Source organism: Chlamydotis macqueenii, chromosome 1 (assembly GCF_036417535.1).
Source record: "Chlamydotis macqueenii isolate bChlMac1 chromosome 1, bChlMac1.mat, whole genome shotgun sequence".
NCBI classification, from domain to species: domain Eukaryota; kingdom Metazoa; phylum Chordata; class Aves; order Otidiformes; family Otididae; genus Chlamydotis; species Chlamydotis macqueenii.
This window is the reverse complement of record NC_141556.1, coordinates 124,808,467-124,826,791: the sequence shown is the minus strand read 5'-3', so window position 1 is coordinate 124,826,791 and position 18,325 is coordinate 124,808,467. Positions and strand designations below refer to the sequence as shown.

Genomic DNA, 18,325 nt, shown 5'->3' with positions numbered 1-18,325 from the left:
TTGCTGGGTTTTGTCTTGCTAGTACCCAGTATGAGATCATTAAACAGGCTGCTATCGTGGCTCTTTAGGAGAATGTTTTTGCTAATTCACAAGATACTTTAACCTACATAAAACTGGTTGATGACATAAGCAGGTAAAATTGTATTTTCTGACAGTTGCCAAATCCCACTGTTACATGATAAAGACAGAACCCACAAGATTTTTGTCGTAAATGGGACTGAAGGATCTATTCCCAGTTGTGTTCAGTAAAAAATAGAAAGCAACAGAAACTATTGTGAATAGACTAGAACTTTAATTGATTATAGTCTTTCTATAAGAATAGATTTTACTACAAATATCTTTCTGTTAATGTGGGTAACGAGTTTAATTTGGCTTTATCTGTCTATTTGGTAAACATTATCATACTCTGCATTATTCTCTATATTGCAAACTCTAACGTAGTTTCTATTGTCTTTACAAACAAGACTGTAATAATTTCTACTCAGGTTTCGCATAGTTCATCTAAAAGGTCAGCTGTCAGCATAAGATACCAGAATTTTGGTGACTAGACCACTGTCCAGTGAGTCTGCTCCGGTGTTTCTAAGCCAGGCTCATCTGGCGTGCAAGGTAGTGGTAGCTCAGAGGTCAGTTACAATGTCAGGTTTTGCCTGTGGGCAGTAAGAATAATTCTTCCATTCTCTCCTTTTTTGACCACTTCTTGTGTGCTTCCACTCTCCATGCCTTCAAACCTCTTGCCACCACCTCTGGTGCTGGCCCCTAAATCCAACCTCTTCCCCACCTATTCCTGAGTGTAGCTGCGGGTTGCTGTGACCACCGGTGAGCCTGTGGCTCAGAAGGATCTCCATCCATGTGGGATTTAGATCCTACCTGCTTTTTACCTGCAAGTGTTGCCTCCGCTGCCAATGGTGTGTGTTCTGTGGTTTAGGATTTCCTCACTGGTGAAAGCTGTAAGAAACTTAATGAAATGATCTTTCAGCTGATTTACATCTGGCACAGGAGAGTGTTGCACTGCCTTAAATTTTAAGTCCATCTAATCTGACAATTTGTGATCTCATCACCCTTTCCAGTGCTTAGTTCTGCTCTGGAGTCGACATATTTGACCCTTTGCTCCAAGTGGCAAATGAAATAACTGGATTCCCAATTACAGCATGTCACCTAGGTAATCTTGGATTTTATATGTGCCTTCCTGTATTGAGAGAAAAATCTTCCAGGAGATTGAAGGATGGACGATGTGCTTAGCCAAAGGGAATTTTTGTGGCTTTCAGATGTTCTGGTAGGAGTACTAAGCTCTTCAGAGTCAAAAGCAAAAAGCCCAGAAAATATGACCAGATGTCAAGTTAATCTTTTGAAGTATTTTTTCTCTTTCCTAAATTTCCAACACCAGAATAGATCTTACAAGGTCGAGTGTTCTTGTCTGCTTACTTGTCATATCACTGCACTCTGTTTTTCTGCAAGAACCCTAGTTACCTGCGCTGCATCATCAAGACTATAATGGTGCTGTCAGAGAAAAAAGTAGAAAATATAGATGAAAATAGAAAAAATAAATGAAAATACTTATATGCCAGTTTTGTATACTTTATTATTTTTTATTCATTTGAAAATTTTGAATTAATTGAATTAATTGAAACAGCTTATAAAATATCAGAAGAAATTCCCATGCCAATGTAAGACTAATATGAGGAAAAATCTCCTTTGAAAGTAAATTGTCACACTTGTATCCTTTACTTAATAAATAGTCAGATAACTGGGGGAGTGGGGTATTTCAAAACTCATATTCTGAAGTCGTTGATGAAGAGCAACACAAGAATTTCATTTGATGCCATTGGCAGCAGTATTTGCTTCTGCAGTGGTTATTAAGAAGGGAAACAAAAGGATGCTTTGTCTTATACCCATAGTTGTCTTAAACTGTGAACACTACTCCTTCAATTCTCTGTGCTGTTTATCTTTGTCAAAACCTTTCCAAACTGTTGAAAGCCAGGGAAGCAAGGGCTATTTAAAAAAAAAAAGTTAAAAATAAAAATAAATCTTAAAATCTGTTTTAGTTCTTCCAGGATGTATATTCTGCATTATCTTATAGCATATGTGCACTTATGTATGCTCACTTACGTATTTGCACTTATACATGATGGTGTGGTTGCATTTTTTTGTGTATAAGTGGGTTTATGTTTGTGTACTGTATATAATATGTGTATAATTCAAAGTACAATGTGCATCTGTTCACATAGCTTTTTTGTTTGTTTGTTTTTAAGGAAAAGCATCTCACAGGTCTTGCCTTGTTTTGATGTGAAACTCTATGTTTACTTATGAGACTATGAGGGCTGGGTGTTCCAACCAGTTAACTACAAGTTTTAGATATTTTCCAAGTAGTTTCCTAGTGACTCTTTCCAATTAGGCTCAAGTTCAGACCTCCAGTATGGACTAGGTTATCTCTACTGGTTTTGTTTGGAAATTGTTTTCTGTTTAGAAATGACTGAAAAAAAAAAAAAGTTAAATTTGTCCTACTTCTCGGTGGCTATACAAATCACTCTAAGTTCTTGCTGTATTTACTGGAAGGCAATGGGCATTTCTAGAACACGTCATCCTAAATTAAATGTCTGCAGTAAGTGGATAAATCACTCCTTGAAAGTTCCTTTTTTTCTGAATTGACCATGAAGTGAGTGTAACAGATTGCTTGCTGAGATGCAGGTGTACACTTGTTTTGAGGTGAGTCTTACCTTTAGTGCTGTCCTCTGAAGGCTTTTGATTTGTTAATTTTTACTTTTACTCTTAAAATAATCTCAAGGAAATTTGTAGAATCATTCCTCCTCCACCGCCCGCATGCTTATGGATGTTAGGGCGGAAGTATTACAAGGTGAATATAGTCATTTAAATGTATTGCAGTAGGAAGATAATTGCAGAACCCTCATGGGAACATAATAATCAAACATTAGCGAGTAAATAAACAACAACATAGAAAACATGACGTGTAAGTATCCCCTGAGATAATCTGACAGTCTGCAAGCCATTCTTTGGTGAGTTTCAAACCATTACTAGATGAGGCGTTTCTCATATCAGACCATGATGGTAATGTCAAAAACCCTTGTTTGTTTTGACTTTCAGGTAATTTGAAATAAATATACCCAGCTATTTTGTGGCTCCAGACTACAATTATGCCAGGAAGTTGACTCTGCAGCTGCTTGTGAATGCAGTCTGAAGGCCTGCAGCACGCCGGTGGGCATCGGCCAGGACGCAGGGGCACTCAGTAACCAGGAAAATGACTGGCTTTCTTGAGGAAGAAACAAAGAAGAAACCTTTATTTCTTGCGTAGTTGGAAGGCAAAGCAATACAATCTTGATACCTGGTTAACTCAAAGAAGCATTTTTTTTTTAAAAATACCTCTTGACTGGGTGGATCCTGTAACTCTGACACAAACGTGGCTTTGGACTTGTGCAAATAAATCATTGGAAGGAGCAATCATTGAAAGGGTGGCTGTTGAAGAATCATGACAAAGCACTTGGAGATCATCAATTTGTCATTTTTGTTGGAACATGAAAGGGAAACAATATTGGGAGTGCTGAAAAGAGATGAGTATCTGAAAAAAGTGGAAGATAAAAGGATAAGGTAACCCTTTTTGTTGTTGTTCTTAAAAATATGATCCATAGTACAGATATTTTTGTGGTACCCAGTTGTCGTAGTTCAGCCCCGATCAGGACCAGACTACGCAGTCTCTCTCTCTCACTCCCCCCACCCTCCGAGAGAACAGGGAGAGAAAATATAAGAAAAACGGCTTGAGGTTTGAGATAAGGACAGGGAGAAATCCTTAAAGTTACCGTCACGGGCAAAACAGACTCAACTTGGGGAAAACTATTCATTTATTACTACAAATAGCAGGATAATGAGACAGAGAACAAGATAACCTCCATCCACCCCTCCCTCTTCCCAAGCTTAACATTATCTCTACTACTTTCCCCCCTCCCGAGCGGCACAGTGGGGGAAGAGGGAATGGGGGTTGCAGTCAGTTCATCATACATTGTTTTACGCCACTGCTTCATGGTCGGGGGGAGAACTCCTCACATTCCTCCCCTGCTCCAGCGTGGGGTCCCTCCCACGGGCCACAGTCCTTCATGAAACTGCTCCGGCATGGGTCATCTCTTCCACGGGCGCAGTCTCTCCAGAACAGCTGTCCCAGCGGGCCCTCCACGGGCCACAGCTGCCTTCAGGCATCCACCTCCCCCAGTACGGGGTCCTTCACGGGCTCCAAGTGGATCTCTGCTCCTCCGTGGACCTCCATGGGCTGCAGGGGGACAACCTGCTCCACCATGGTCGTCACCACAGGCTGCAGGGGAATCTTGGCCAGGAGCCGCATTACTCCTCCCCCTCCTTCTGAACTGACCTTGGCGTCTGCAGCTGTTCCTCACAACAGGCTGGTAGATGTCTCTCAGGATCTTTTTTTTTACATCTTATTCACTTCTCATCTCCTTTCCACTTCTTGCAGCCGGGCTGGACCGAGTCGGGCCCAGTCGGCTGCCTGGCAAGAGGCCAGAGGGTGAGGCCTGCAAGGCCCATGAGGCCTGCGCCTCCCCCTCTGCACCTCTGCCCCCGCTCAGCTTCTTCACATCTTCTCTTTTTTTTTTTTCTGTTTTCCCCTTCTTAAATACGTTATTGCAGAGGCGTTATCACGGGACATTCTGCTACCAATCGGCTCAGCCTTGGCCAGCAGTGGGTCCGCCCTAGGCCTGGCCAAGTCCACTGAACAAAGGGGAGCGACTTCTAGCAGTTTCCTACAGAAGCTACCACCTTAGGCCCCCCCTTACTAAACAAAACCACGACACCAATGAAGGTTTTCTAGATGCCTCAGGGGAAGGATAAGTGTTGGGAGGTGGCACAGTTAATTATAAGTCAAAGTAAAGTGTGTTAAAAAGAAAATTGCTTGCTAGTGTGACCCTCTGCAAACAAAATGTTGCATCCATTACTTCAAGGCAAAAGAGTAAGAAAGATAACAAGTGCAAAAATACACAGCAGTGGGTTTTAAATTTCAGATTCTGTAGATTTTGCCCAGTTTGGCTGAGTTTTCCCCTTGTGAATGGAAGACTTCAGTGAGGCTCTTGAACTTTCTTCCTTTGAGAGGAGCTGTGTGCGTTGTGCCTTCAGAGCCGACTGCGGGAGGGGAAGTTTGGAAGGTGTCACAGGGAGAGAAGTGAGGCATCTGTTTCTGTGCAGGAGTCCATACAACATGGAGCAAACGCTTTTTCTTTCTCTTGCAGTACTTACAGAATAGGGAGAAGGAGGAACACTTCATTTTTTAGATGGCTTTGATTTGCTAATAAGTAAATAAAACTGAAGATCTCTGGTACGAATCTCAAAAGATATTGATGGGAGAAGTAGAGACTTAGGGTATTAATAGAGTCCATGTGTTCTTTTCTGAGTAAAAAAACGTAAAAATCAGATTTCAGAGAACAATGTGTGGAGGCAGGCTGCGAGTCAGCTCTTTTAGGTGACTCAAATTCAGTTAGTTCAGCTAAGTATTGGTTCTGCAAAGGTTCATATGCTTTTCCAGTATGTTGCTGCTTCCTCTTGCTTCTTCCCACTGCCCTTTTAAACTTTTCTATAGAATTGGTTCTGAGAAACAGGCTTAGTGTGGATAGATGCAGCCCTTGGTGTTGGTGAGGCTGCTGAGTGTAATGGATGACAAAAGGAAGATTTCCAGCCTTTGCTGGTTTCTGTCCATCTGTATTCAGAGGCTGGGCTGCATTGTTCTTCCCTTTGATTTGCTGAAAAGCATTTTAGATGTTGTGCATTGCAGAGGTGTACATTCAGCACCTGCTGAGGCTTATTTTATATAAAACTATTATTTGGAAATCCATGCAAAGTTAGCCACTGGTTTTGGAAGTCTTTCTACCTTGAGAGAACCAAGTCTAAGTGCAACGCCCCTATTGGTGTGCAGTCCATTTAACTGGGGAAATGTAGTAGCTCATCTAAATGGAGTGGGCTAAAACAGGCTTGCCTCTTTGAATGTAAGACTGGAAGGAAAGGTTTTTCTTTATGGTGATGTGGGCAAATTAATAATTTTGTCTCCTTCATGATTTGTCAGATGAAGAAGAAAACAGAACACAAGAAAACAGATGGAGCACTGTTTGTTCTAGGCACTGTGCTCTATTTTGTAATAGGATAAGCATTTCAAAGCAAGTGTTTCACTTCTCTAACGTGGTGGGCTTGGAAATATGTGACATGCCAGCAGTCATCGATCAAAGGTGTCAGTATGAAGTGCAGCAGTGTATCAGATGGCTAGCTTCCCTAACCCTCAGAAGCCCTGCTTGCTTTTCTACTACTGTCATGTTCCAATCTCAAGTGGAAAGTTGAAATTCCTGAGGTTTAGTGGTGGGGTTTTTTGTTTGTTTTGGGTTTATTTTTTGTTTTTTTTTTGTTTTGTTTTGGGGGGGGGGTTGGGGTGGTTTTTTTTGTTTTTTTAATATGATGTCTTAAAACCTCTAGTTTTCTGCCTTTTTTTGGCCCTACTGGAAGTCGCTGTGCTAAGCCTACTGACTTCGAGAAGCTAAGGCACCTTTGGAGGATGTGGTTCAGTAAAGTGATAAGTGGTATTGGCTTATCTGTGTTTTGGTACAAATGGAAAGAGTACCCTAAAAAAGGCTGAAAATGAAGTTCATCTGAAATATAATGCTAATTAGGATGACTAACAATGCAATGTGATGCTTATACATATTTCTAGCACCTGTATATGAAGAATTGGTATCAGATTCAGAGTATATTTGGAGAATTGTCACTAGACCATACTGTGCCTGATAATGGTGGAATGTACCTATAAGATCTCTAACATATACAAACCATAAATATCTGGGTGGGTAACTGCTGCCTAGAAAACGTCATAATTTTTCTTTCTGAATACAGCTTGGCAAGTGTATCTTTAATCATGGCTTATAAGTATACTTCAGAGGAACATTTGTTGTCTTTGGAATTCCATTTGGTGCAATCTGTTATATATTTTATTGAAGTATTTTGCAGAAGAACAAGTCCCTTTGTATTTATTTTCAAGGCATTTTTCATTCTAGCAAGATGCTTACTTGTACATTGTACTGGAGAATTTTTATAGTCTGTTCCACTCTTTCTTGAATCTACCTTGATAATTGTTTTTTCTATTCCTACTAGTCTTCAAAAGCCATCATAACTTGAAAGGATCTTTCCATTCAACATTAAAGCAATAGTAAGTGTACGAGGATGTCCTAATAATAAAATTATTAAGAGTTATTTTCACTGCTCTTACTTGTGTTCTGGCGTGCAGGTGGCTGTTCTTGTATTCTTATTTGATGTACAAATGTTTCACCTACACACGAGAGAAACACAAAGGCAGCAAGTACTCTTTTTGTGGTCTAGTTTTCATAATACAAATAAGCAATCTCCTTAGTAAATATTAGGTTTTATGTTCTTAACGTTGTGTGCATCTTGTGTGACAGGAAGTTTTCTTTGAATATGGATTTAAAGTTGTTAGTAGATTACTCATGCAAATAACTTAGTGTTCTAAACATTGGTCTATAGTGCTTTTGACATCAGTTGAGTGACAGTCATGATTGTTTTCAAATGCTAAGATTATTTGGATGAAATAATTAAATTACGTAGAGCTAAAATAGCTAAACACAGTGAACTTGACCATACTGAGGGTGGAAAAAATATGATTTTTTTTTTTTTTTTTTTTTTTAACATATGAGTGGCAGGGAGAAACTTTCATCCAGATGATGTTAGTCAAGACATTCAGAACTGACTGGTTTGGACTGAAACATGTATCTTTTCCCTTATTTTCCCATCCTTTTACTATTTTCAAATAGTTTTGTTCTTTTAAGACCCTTTTAATGAAAACCCATATCACATTTAATGTGTAGTGTTACAAGTCATGAAATCAACACTAAATCGAAAGCATGTGTTTGCTGAAAGGGAGGTGTACTATGTATGAGGTGTGTTTCATCTAAGTGTTGTTGGCTTGTTTCTGTTCCAACAGCAGCCCCACTGCATCCTCCCCAGCTGTGGTGTTACACAGGGAACTGGGTCGCATGGTCACAGCGTTTTGCGTTTTGAGCTAGCTCTTCATCACAATATTATTGTGCTACCATAGAGCAAACATGCATGACACACTGCTAATGTACATTACTTTCTTGACTATTTTCCTAGGCAGTGTTTAAAATACAAAAGTTCTTGTCATTCTTTATGAAGCAAAGCTGTGTATACTGTGCTTTTAGAAGAAGAGTTACCAGCGTAATAATTGCTGAACTGAGAAAACAAAGAAGCAACATGCCAATTTCTTCCAGGATAGGCTTTATTGTGTTATTACTTGAACTATTGCCTCAGCATTTAGGTTGCCGGTAGTTGTGTAAGAATTGCACCAGCCCCAGATCTGTATTCACAAGGCAAGTTGACATTCCTGTCATTTCAGTTAACTAAAATGACATCTCCTTATCAGTCCAAACTCATCCACAGAAGCATTTTAGGGCATTAACTTTATTACAATATAGGAGAAACTGTTAGCGTGGATACCACCATGTGGTAACTACAGGCAAGTACTTCAGAAAAAAATGAGTAACGGAAATGGGAATTGACTTACCTGCTGAGTATATATTTTTACTTGTTTATAAGCACAAAATGTTTGCAAGATAGTGTAGAATAAGATATATGATTTGTGTCTTTGCAGAACTGCCTATAAATATTCAAAGGAAAGAGTCCTTATGTTAAAGCATATTCCTTATTCATACATTTATGAGAAGTTAGGAGGTTGCTTCTCTGGCAGCTCATTTGTCAAGTGAATCTAGCACATTGTTATTCTTTGACCCGGAGACTTTTCCATCAAAAGTAGTTAATATTGCCAGTACTTTAAGTGTAGACATGCCTGGTTTGCTCTCCAGTGTTCTTTGAGAATGAAGATCCTCCACTGATGAAAGAATTTGTGGTAGTGATTAATTCTCATACTCTGGGTACAATTTATTTTATCAAACACTAGTAAGAAACCAACAAGCAACTTGCATTTTATTTTAGTTTTTTAAAAATCTTAGTAACAGTTTTTAGTTGAGAGAATGAGGCAATTTCTCAGAAAAATGTTCATCTGTGGAAGTTCGTCATCATTATAGTATCGAATATAATTTCAGTTCCCAAGACCCCTTTCCTTCTGTTCACTGGGCTCTGTTCTGCCATTCATTACACCAATTCCCTTTGCCTTTGCTAATTAATTCTTTGCCTTTCCCTGTTTCCTTTCATTGTCACCAATATACCTCCATACTCAGATATTCTTAAGACAGTTTTAATCATACAGATCTGTTACATAAGCAAAATGTGAAAATCTGTGCTTAAGAACCTAAAAAATACTTCGAGTACTCTGGTGGCTAGATTTTTACAATGCAAGGAGATCTCAATGGAAACTGGTAATAGCTTATCCTTTTCTGAATTGTCAGTAATAGTTACTGTTACTTTCCATGTATTGTGTCAGACAGTGAAGGAATCTGGTTGAATTTGGAGGAGGTACTGGAAATCAGTCTGGGGAGGAAATTTCCTAATTTCCTTTCTCCCTCAGCCTCCAGAAGTGTGTTGATACCATTTCCTACACAGAAAAATTCTCTTGTATCTAAGTTACCAGCTGCAGCTGAAGGAGGAGGATGTGGGAACTCATCTGTGCAGGAAACAACTTTCTTAAGAACAGGTGCAAGACTGGAGCAGTTTCATATATTTAAACTTTTTTTTTCTGCTAAAATCTTTAATTACAGTTAGTTGAGGAGAGGGTGTTTTTCTACTGTAATGTTTTCTGACTCTTTGAAATCTGGAAATTTAGAATGGCGAAATGAAATTAGGAATACTTGGATTCTACTGCTTTACATTTTCTCTTAAGATGAAAAAGTCTTTTGAAATGGAGAGAAGGAAGATGCAGGAGAGATTTGAAAATGAAACTGAGGAAATGTATTCAGCAGCGTTGTTTTTTTTTTTAAAAAAAAAAAAAAGGGAGAGGAGATGAGGTAGAAAAATTTTTCTAAATAAGAAGGTGTTTTCAAAAATCCTACTGGGGAAAAAAACCCAACCAAACAAAAAACTAAAACAAAACCCTGTCTGGTATTTTTAAAAAAAGTTACCTGACTAAATGCAAGTGAATTGTGCTTACAGAGGTAGAGGAAACAACATTATTCATTTAACTGAATGGCTTGAGCAGTGACTGTCTTGCCACTTGCAGCAGTGAAGCTATTCTACTTTTCTGTGTTTGGGGGATAAATGTTCTCTAGGGTAAAACATACAAACAAAATGGATCTGTTAAGGCTTCTCTTTGCTTTGTCATCTTTGCAGGATTATGAGGGTCTGGGAATATTCCATCCCTGGAGGCTGCATTTGTGAGGGAATGAGTGCCTTTGCCTCATGACTTTCAGCATCTGTAGGAAAGAGTCACTCTCGTAGTGCCCGTTTTGTGCCTCTTGCAGGTGGTGGGCAGCTGTGCCAAGAGCTACGACTGCTTACTGCTCCTGGTTTGGGTTTGTAGAAATGCAGTCCTTGCTGCCTGCATTGTTCCATCATCTTTTCAAGCCATAAGATTTTCGTATTTACTGGTTATAGATGGACTTAATCTGGGATCTCAATCATTTACCAAATTTGCTGTAGGCTAAGTTTTGGTGGGTTTTTTTTTGGTTTTTTTTTTTTTTTTTTTTTTTTTTTTTTTTTTTCTTGCTTTGATATTTTATACAGGCCTTTTAGGCTCCATTTGGAAAGGCTTAGATTAAGTCATTTGGTGTTACCTGGAATACTAGTTACAACAAAACTATTTTCCCCAATGCACTTAACGTATTTTCTCTGACACAAGAGGGTTTTTAGTATAAATTCAGTTACAGGAAGGGCTATATGCTCTGCTATCCTTGGCAGTAACAAATTTCTTTTTAATAGCTATCTTCTATCAAACAGGTGTTGTAATAGATGGTTTAGAAACTTCAGTGTATAATAAGATTATTTTTCTTAAGCGGCTTATTAAATTGGCTTCTGCTGAGTTTTTTTCTTTCGTATTACTAGGAGAGGATTCATAAAGATTAATTATTGCTTAGTATTGGAGATTAAAAATATCTGTGTGGTTAATTAGATTCCTTTAAAATTAAGGAGAACTCAAACATTAGAATGGCAAAATGGATGTTTATAATACAGCTGTATTTTGGGGATAAAGAGTAGCGGTAAGTCAGTTCAGCTACATGCTGCACTTGTTATCCCTTTTCAATATTGTGCAATTCGCGCAGCTAGACTGGGGTTGTTTAGAGGCTGTTATCATGATGGATTTTTTCAGATGATTCACTCACCTCCTCCTACTCTTCCTGGCCCTTGAGGTATTTCATTCTTTATTTTCTTTAAGGTTTGAAGATATTCATTACAGTCAGTCAGTAGTTCAACTCAACAAATAGTGTAGGGAATCCCAAAAGAAATCTCGTATCCAGTATATCTGTCCATACATTGTTTGCTTGCTTTTTAAATTTTTCTATTTTATTTGTTTGATTAAGTGAGCAGAGAAGCTGGGAGTTGATTTATTTTATCTCAGTTCCCTAAAAGTCATCAAAGGCAACTCTGTATTGAAAAACAAGAAAACAAATACTTTTCAGAATTCATGGTGTTGGCAGATCAACTATCACCTGATAAGAACTCAAGATTTTGTATCACATAAGCAGTGGAAAGTACCGTTGCAGTCACCACTCCTGGGTAGTAGGAATAATGCCTTTTTAATGTCAAAAGAATATTGTTAATTTTTTCAACATGTTGATCTCTAAGCAAGCTTTTGTTTAAAAATACACTGTTCATTGGTTTGGGCTGATTAAGGTTTCCTTATTTTAAATGGGAACTATTTAAAACACAGAGGACCTAGTGGCAAAGCATGCGGAAAAGGCTAAGGTGCACAATGCCTTCTTCATCTCAGTCTTTACTGGTAAGACTGGTCTTCAGGAATCATCTAAGATCATTGGAAAGTCCAGGACAAGGTAAATTTGCCCTCAATGGAAGAGAATCAGGTTAGGGAATATTTAAACAGACTGAACTGGTCCATGAGGCATGATGAGATGTACCTATGACTGCTGGCTGATGTCATTGCAAGGCTGCTCTCAATAATCTTTGAATGATCATGGGGACTGAGAGAGGTGTTTGAGGACTGGAAGAAAGCAAGTGTCATTCCTATCTTCAGAAAGGACAAGAAGGAAAATCCAGGGAACTACAGGCTGGTCAGCCTCACCTCAATCCCTGGGAAAGTGATGGAGCAACTAATCCTGGAAACAACTTCCAGACACATGAAGGACAAGGAGGTCTGCAGGAGTATTCAGCATGGATTCTCCAAGGGGAAGTCATGACTGACCAACCTGATAACCTGCAATGAAATGACTGGCTTGGTAGATGAGGGAAATGCAGTTGTAGAATCTCCATTCTTAGAAATAGTTGAAATAATCAAAGGCAACCTGATATAGCTTACTGTGCTTTGAGCAGGGGAGTTGAACTATTCTGTGATTGTGTGTTGTGGACTTCAGCATTGGAAAGATTAAGTTTGTGCAGGGAAGGAGCTTGTGCTTCAAGTGGTTTGGCGAGTTCTCGCAGTTCTTTTCCTCTGTGTATTTTAAAATAAGACCTTACTGAGTCGAGTTGTGTTGAATGCTAGTTTTAGAATGAAGCATGTAACAGTGGGTGCATTTAATTGTAGAAAAACTTCCAAAGACCTTAGCAACATTTGGGACAGTACACTGTAAAAGTTGTTCTTGTGAATGCTCTTCATCCTTTAATGCTGTGATTTATCCTAAGGATTTTTTGTATTAATAACTTAAACACATTCTTGTTTAGAAACAATTATTTTATTGAAAATATACAGCTTTATGATGAGAAATAATATTTATAGGAGAAATTAAGTGAGCCCAAGTGTATTTATTTAGCTGCAGTTGTCTGATTTTTGTGCCACAGACACATTTCCCCTCTCCTTTCTTCTGTTTCAGGCAATCTAGAAAGGTCTATAGCATGCAGTTGCTTGTCTTGAACTCTTCGGCTTGCACTTTCTCCCTTCTGACTGGATAACCAATACTCTGTGTTTGTAGGAATCCAGTCCAGCTAGCTGAAGACAATTTCTGTGCTCCAGCTGAAATAAGAATGTTTTGGTGTTACCAGCTTCTATCATACTGTGAGAAGCCCTTAGACTTTGTTGTGTTTTTCTTGGCCACAGTTTCTTAGGTTTCGCTGGGAATGAGTGGAGGGAAGAGAAAAGCCTGTCCCTTGTGGTTGCAAAGAAGCTTGAACATACTCAAGGAACCAAGTATGATTTTTAAATGTTGAGTATTATTTTAGTATTGAATCAATCATATAACTCTGAGAAGATTTTGAAGGGATTCAAAAGTCACAAGATTTTCAAATGCGTAAGTTGCCATTATTGTGGATTGTTGACCAGATGAAACTCTGGTAAGAGGCAGGTAAACAATGAGAGTACATTTTATGCGCAGAGTGTTTAAGGCTGATTTGCCCTATTCTTCTCCAGAGACTAAGTTGTCTCCTCAGTACTAGTAAGCTAGTTTTGCTGCTGAAGGAGGCTCAGAACACACAAGCAAAGAGGAAGGGGGAAGAGAGGCTGTGGTGGGTTGACCTTGGCTGAATACCAGACACCTGCCAAGCTGTCCTCTCACTCCTTTCCTGACCGAGACACGTGGAGAAGATAAGATGAAAAAACTCATGGGTCAAGATGAGGACAGGGAATTGCTTACTAATTACTGTCACAGGCGAAACAGACTTGACTTGGAGAAAATTAATTTAATTTATTCCTAATTTTTTTTTTTAAATCCAAAACATAGCCTACAGAGAAACAAGGACAAAACTGAAAACATCTTCCCCTCATCCTCCCCTCCTTCCCAGGCTCTACTTAACTTCTTTGTTTCTGACTCTTCTATTTCCTTCCTGTTGAAGGCAGGCTTATTTAGGACGTAGATCCAAGGAGGTGGTGGCAAGAGTGGTGATCATCTGCCTTCCTTGTGAGCAAAGGCAATATTGCAGTGCAGTTGGCAGCTGTTGTAGTGCAGGTCACCCATTTGCATTTGGACCTGGCTGACTGACAGAAGACAAAAATGGACATGGACCTGTAACTAAGTGTATCTCTGCAGAAGGTAGCTAGATAGATATAAGATGCAATTGATAAACTGCAGGAACAATTAGCAAAGTATCAAGAAAGCTCATGAAGCCTGGACAGACTTTTGAAGGCTGTGGCATGAGGGGAAAATTGTTTGGATTGATTGTGGGAGAAGCGTCCAAAGCAGAATGAAGAAATCACTTTTGGATAGAGGCTAGCAGAGGAAAACACTTGACAGGATTTGTAGTAACTGCCTGGAGGAATTGGACATGCCCTTTTTCAAAAGCTGTCAGAGGCTGAGCATCCAGAGGCCAGGTGGCTGCAGAGCAGCTGTTGTTCATGGGATCCCAGTGGGAAGCAAAATGCTAGCCAACCTTTTAGCAAGGCAGTGTATCCACAAATAACCTAATTCTGTCAGAACTTAGTCCCTGCTGACCCAAGCAATGTTCACAGCCTCCCTCACTGGGCTGCAACCTATAATCTTTTATTGGTTTTCTCTTCCTAAAGTGTTTTTTTTTTACTGATCTTTAGGTGAAGTTTATAGTCAGGTTTTCTAAATCTCCTTTAAAGCATTTTGTTTATGCAGAGATTGTGATTTCGGTGAGCTGGAGTGCTTCATGATAGAGGGACTCAGGAGGCTTGTGGATGGCAGTGCATGAAAGAGAGCATAGGGAAGGGTGAGGGAATGGGGACAGACACAGCAACACTCAGGCACGTAAAGCTGAAAGAACTTAGCAGCCATTGATCTGGGGCCTGGGGGAGGAGGTATTTTGGGGTAGAGTGCAGGAAGTGTTTGAAAGGATGGAGGAGCTTAGGATAGGAAGGATTTTGGGAGGGGGAAAGTCAGGAAAGAGCCTGGGGAGAGCAGGGGACCTGTAGGTTGTTTACTGAAAAGGTTGAGATGGATGAGAAGATAAAGAGGAGCCTGGGAGTTGAGTGGATGGAGCTTCAGCTGAGAAGCGTTGAAAGGATGTAAAAATTTTGACCACATACAGGACTATATTAGCAGTTGGGGCCAGTGATTATTCCCTCTGTTCAGCATTTGAGACCACATTAGGAATACAGTTTCCAGTTTAGGGCTCCCCAGAACAGAGGGGTATTAATATACTGGAGCATGTTCGATGTAGGGCCATCAAGATGATTAGAGGGCTGAAGCACATGATGTAGAAGGAGTGGCAGAGGGAGCTTGGGTTTCCTTAGCCTTCAGAAGAGAAGGCAAAGGTGATTGTTGTCTTCAAGTCCTCAGTGTGATGGTATAGAAAAAAACGGAGCCAGACTCCTTTCAGAGGTATGCAGTGAAAGGAGAAGAGGCAATGTGAACAAGCTGAAATGTGGGAGATTCTGGTTAGATATTAGGAAGGCTTTTTTTTTTTTTTTTTTTTTAAAAAAAAAAAACAACCAAACAACAAAAAAAACCCCAACCAACAAAAACCAAAACCCAAGAAAACAAACAAACAGAAAAGCTGACCACCATAAAGTTAGATTCTAGAGCAGGTGCCCAGAGATATTGTAGACTCTTTACTTTAAATTACTCTGTTACTCAAGATTCAGTTGGACAAAACCTTCATCAGCACCATCTGCTTGGCCTTGCTTTGAGTGCAAGTTTAGACTGCCAATATTCCCTTCCAATCTAGATGGTTTTGTGGGTCACAGTGGGAGGAGTAAGAGCTAGAGGCTGTGGTGTAGGAGGGAAAGCTCTGGAGTTGAGGTTGGGAATCAAAATACAAGGCGCTATTAGTGAGAGATTTGAGTTATGATAGGGTCCTGCTTGAGTCCCTGATTTGGGAAGACAGGCATAGAAAACTGCCTTTCCTGTCGTCCTTCCCGATTCTTTCTCTTAAAACTCCTTTTTTTTTTTCTGTTGTAAATATACAACACAGTGAGTGTTGTATATAAGTGAGTTACATCTCCCTTATGGTTATTTTCTCATTAAGGACCCAACTCATGCACCATTGAAATTGTAGCCTTCAAAATTAGGTCTTAAATGCAAGTATTTTTGTCCTGTAGAGCAGGGGCAGAACTGGTAATCTGCAAGAGACATTATTTCAACTGACATTCTCATTTTTTTTCTCTTTTTTTTTTTTTTTTTTTCTTTTTTAATTGTGACAGCATAACACCACTATCCATTTAGGTGTTTTAGTCTGGGGTTTTTTTTAGGCTTTGAATAGCTGGTGCAGAATTCCGTATGCATTCCTAGCTAACTCTACACTGGCATAGTATTAAATGCACACTAATTACAAGAACGATTTTCTTCTTTTCTTTCTGTGGATGCACAGGATACTCAGACTTTTGAGCTGCTGTCACCCTGGGCTCAGCCTGACTTGAATTACTGATGAGGGAGAAGCAAACATGCTTTATCAATTGTCCAGAACGGCTCAGCTGTCTGCAGTTACTTGTACAGATCTATCACAAGATTTTCCTCTTGACTGCATGTTTGGGACATGGAGGATAAATTTATTCTTCTTTATCATATGTGTGTCAAAAAATACAGCAAATATTTTAAAAATCCTTTGTATTGTACTTATTTGTGTCTTGTAGTTTTTAGCGCTAAATCTTAATCTGTTAAAAAGTTCTTATAGATCATTGAGTTGTATTATCTCCACATTAAAAGATTTTCTTACTTCTAGGAAATTGAAAAATGAGCTTCTGGAAGTGAGAAGGAAAGGTGGAAACCGCCATTGTCAGCAGGAAAACAGCAGGGTCTGTATTCGCTGTCAGAAAAGCCTGGGCTTGATCTTTGACAGAGGAGACCTGTGCCAAACCTGCAAACTTCGAGTCTGCAATAAGTGTCGTGTCGTGGGAGCTGATGGGCAGTGGAAGTGCTCAGTGTGTGCCAAGATTGCGTAAGTTGTGCCACTTTCTACAGATTACCACTGAATAAGTAATTTTGTGCTGGTGTTAGTGTTTTACATGGCCTCAGCACAAAAGCGTATGCGTAGTAAGTACACAAGGGAAGAAACTTATCTGGTTGTTTTATATGCTGCACTGTTTTGCAGTGTCTTTTTTTTATAGTTCCAAGCCAATTTCAACTGTCTTGCTTTCTAAAGAAAGCTGCAGGCATTGCAGATACTAAGCTGTTAGTGGGAAGTACTCTGAAAATGGCAGAAAATCAGTTACAAGCCGGTGACAGTCTGTTCACGTTATGAAGACGTAAATGTAAAAATCAAGGAATTAAAAATTAGCTAAACAGAATTAAGAACAAGTGAGGTCTGCGTGTTCTGACTGACATGGTAGGTGGATTTATGGGGAAAGAGATGTAAAAACTGTGAGTCCAAGCACTTCAATCCATGTTTCTGTCCTTGCATTTTTCTGTGTTTGTAGTAACTGAACATCTCTGTATGAAGAGAGAGGGCTGTATTTATAATGTCTCTATTAGTGAGCGTTCTAATGTAAATTATGCTATGGTGGGAGGGAAGACAAAAGGGGATAGATTAATCTTCACGTTTCTCACTGTTGGAATATTGAGTGTGGGGAGCAGAGGAGGGTAGCAGATCACCGTGCTGAAAAGCACAGAATTGGTATTCTAACACAAGATACCAAGTGAATAAACAAAAATAGATGTTCAAAGATATTTACTTTGTATATACTTGGAAGAATAATTCACTTAATTCCTATGGTAATATGGGATTTTGTTGTTTTGAGTCAGTAATTTAACCATGAAGAAAAGAAGAAATGTGTTGGGCAATAAAACTCAGTTATTCATCATATCCTGATGTAAGAATTGGATGGTGTAAGAAGAAGATATGAAGAAATAATCATGTTAAAGGAGGTAATTTCAGAAGGTTGTAGGGTTTTTTTACAGATCATCAAACTAAAGAGATCAGGAAGACTTTTCGTAAATCATATTGGAGAGTGGACCCGAATTGCTAGTTCTGTCAGACTTTGGCTACTGAGACAGTTAGTGAAAATTAATACAGCAGGACATGGAGTTTCAGTGTTTGTGTCTTCAAGCTTTAGCTTTAGAAGTTTAACATCTGTCTTTAGGTAGATGCCTTAACTTTCTGTGCAGCCTGTGGGGCACATCTAGAAGATAATGTCTTACCTCTTCTTAAGATGAAAGATGTTTAAGTGCTTGATTTTGTAAAATGCTTTTAAGTTGGCAGGTGCCTGTCTGAGCTCCTTATGGGATGCTTCAGCCAGTCCCTGAGGTGAACTCAGTGCTGTGCCTTTCAGAAATGATGGGGTGCAAGCGAGATGACAGAGTGGAGAATGGCAAACACAATGCTACTCTTCAAAAATGAAGAAAGGAAGAAC

The 18,325-nt window shown here is 39.3% G+C and overlaps 1 protein-coding gene across 2 annotated transcripts in view; it reads left to right on the top strand.

The window, feature by feature from the left end:
* The first annotated feature begins 3,481 nt into the window (after positions 1 to 3,481).
* Positions 3,482 to 18,325, top strand: part of SYTL5 (synaptotagmin like 5) — a 57,597-nt gene continuing 42,753 nt past the window's right edge. For both annotated transcript variants that reach the window (XM_086740166.1, XM_086740165.1), the window contains exons 1-2: positions 3,482 to 3,600; positions 16,699 to 16,914. In XM_086740166.1, the coding sequence (XP_086596292.1) occupies positions 3,482 to 3,600; positions 16,699 to 16,914 (335 nt within the window). The remainder of the gene's footprint in view (positions 3,601 to 16,698; positions 16,915 to 18,325) is intronic.